The sequence below is a fragment of the Dromiciops gliroides genome, chromosome 3, assembly GCF_019393635.1.
Source record: "Dromiciops gliroides isolate mDroGli1 chromosome 3, mDroGli1.pri, whole genome shotgun sequence".
NCBI classification, from domain to species: Eukaryota; Metazoa; Chordata; class Mammalia; order Microbiotheria; family Microbiotheriidae; genus Dromiciops; species Dromiciops gliroides.
In genome coordinates this window covers 236,716,035-236,718,275 of record NC_057863.1, presented here as the reverse complement: position 1 = coordinate 236,718,275, position 2,241 = coordinate 236,716,035, and the positions used below count along the sequence as shown (strand labels likewise).

Sequence of the window (2,241 nt, the reverse complement as noted above, 5' to 3'; positions counted from 1 at the left end):
ATAACATCTTTTGACTTGATGGACTTTATGCTTACATCTGAAGCAGATAGTTTGTACAGTGGAGCATTAGGCCTGGAATCAGGAGTATATATATATATATATATGTGTGTGTGTGTGTGTGTGTGTGTGTGTATATGTATATATGTGTGTGTATATATATGTATATATATGTGTGTGTGTATATATATATATATATATATATATGTAATCTGGCTTCAGACACTTAATCACTGTGTGACCTTGGGCAACTCACATCATGTTGTTTGAATCAGTTTCCTCATCTGTAAAATGAGCTGGAGAAGGAAATGGTAAAGCACTTCTGTATCTTTGTCCAGAAAACCCCAAATGGGGTCACTAAGAGTGAGACATGACTGAAACTACAGAATAACAACAACATGTTTGAATGACCTCAAGTATTGTCTGAATCAGGTATGCTTCCTATTTTCTTCTTCCCAATGTCAAGAATATGTTCCTTGATACCATTCTTCCCACAGATTCCAGCTACTTGCAGTTAGGTAAGGGAAAAATCAATTAGACATTTTTCCTCTTAGAATCATCTTGTGATTTTGTTTTCTGGCACTCAGTCCTGAGATATATGATTCTGGGGCTCTGGGAAATAGGGGAAAGTAAGGCACAATGTTAAAATTTAAACGTTTAAAAGGTTGCATTTCTGGGGGCAGCTAGGTGGTGCAGTGGATAAAGCACCGGTCCTGGATCCAGGAGGACCTGAGTTCAAATCCAGCCTCAGACACTTGACACTTATTAGCTGTGTGACTCTGGGCAAGTCACTTAACCCTCATTGCCCTGAAAAAAAAAAACAAACAAAAAAGGATGTTTAACCAGTCCTTAAAGTCTATAGTCAGCCCTTCATGTCAAAGAGTGAGGCCAGAAGATCAGGGTCAATTTGGGGGGAAAAAGTTTCATTTCTTTATTTTTAGCTGAGAATATATAGCTGATAATGTTATTTTATAATTTAAAGTGAAAAAAGTGCTCAACTAAATGGACCCCTTTGTAATTTAATTTTTATTTTAGAAATAGGCATTTATTGGGGGAGCTAGATGGCACAGTGGATAAAGCACTGGCTCTAGATTCAGGAGAACCTAACTTCCAATTCAATCTCAGACACTTGACCCTGAGGAAGTCACTTAACCCTCATTGCCCCACCAAAAAAAAAAAAAAGAAAAGAAAAAAGAAAGAAAGAAACTGGGACTTATTATCGAAGTTCAAGAAAACAGGCGGTGGGGGCTTAGGGGTGCACATTCAGAACAGAGTCAAAGACGAGCCCTATGGGGTAGGGGGGAGTAGAGGAGGTGGGAACCCAGAGCCTTCTTCTGTGTCTGCTCCAACCTGGGCTGATCCTGATTTCTCAGCCTTAGTCCAGGGCACCCAATGAAGCACAGGATCAGACGAAGTTTGGCGGTAGAGTTTTAGGAAAACATCAGGGGGCGGCCAGAGACATTCATCCAACCAAAGTGTGTATGTGTGTGTGGGAGGGAGGGGAGCTGGGATCCTCCTGGGATCAGCGACACCACTCTCCTTTATGGAGTTGAAGCATCCCAGTGTGGCACATCCCATCTGACACACATCATCAATCAACCTTGGAGTCTTTGTGCTAGAGAACCTTGTCATCTCTGTAACTTCTTGTACTTTGCTTCTAGTTTCTTTGAATATGCATCCAACTTGTAGGCTGCCTGCTCAAGAGCTACTGCTTGCTCCTCAATTAAAGTGATCTGATCCAGATAAGTTTGAAGTGCTGCATATTTCTCATTTAAGTCATTTAGGTTTCTATTTACATTTACTGCAATAGCTTTCATTTCTAGGTAATTCAAGATAGTCAGCTTATTCATATTTTCCAGAAGTTTATATTCTTCACCTTTAGCCATCAGATCACCTGTCAGGTATGTGGCCATTTTGGAAAACATATCCAGCCACAGCCCAGTGATGTCTGCCTCCCTGGAGCCCGTGACCACTACTGTATAGTCTAAGCCAGGAAGGAAGGGATGGAAATGAGAAAAGGGGAGGAGAGAGGAAGAGAGGGAAAGCAGGGCAAAGAGAGAAGAAGGGAGAAGAGGGAAGGGAGGGGTGCAATTTCTTAATTTCAAATAAATAAGTTGTTTTTAGTTTGAAGAATAATGATATATTTTGTGATTGAGAATTTCCACATTTAAAAAAGAAAATACATAATTCCTTCATTTTACATTCTAATGAATGTATTTTATACTCCTAAGCTTCTATTTACTT

General features: G+C 39.9%; 1 protein-coding gene across 1 annotated transcript; it reads right to left on the bottom strand.

The window, feature by feature from the left end:
- Positions 1-1,625: 1,625 nt before the first annotated feature.
- LOC122751546 (biogenesis of lysosome-related organelles complex 1 subunit 2-like) lies at positions 1,626-1,922 on the bottom strand. Its single transcript, XM_043998621.1, has one exon. It carries the CDS (start codon positions 1,920-1,922, stop codon positions 1,626-1,628), a length of 297 nt encoding a protein of 98 aa, XP_043854556.1.
- Between the last annotated feature and the right edge of the window lie 319 nt (positions 1,923-2,241).

Coding starts and splice junctions, on each gene's coding strand:
- LOC122751546 (XM_043998621.1), bottom strand. CDS start 1,922: ATGTTTTCCAAAATGGCCACATACCTGACAGGTGATCTGATGGCTAAA.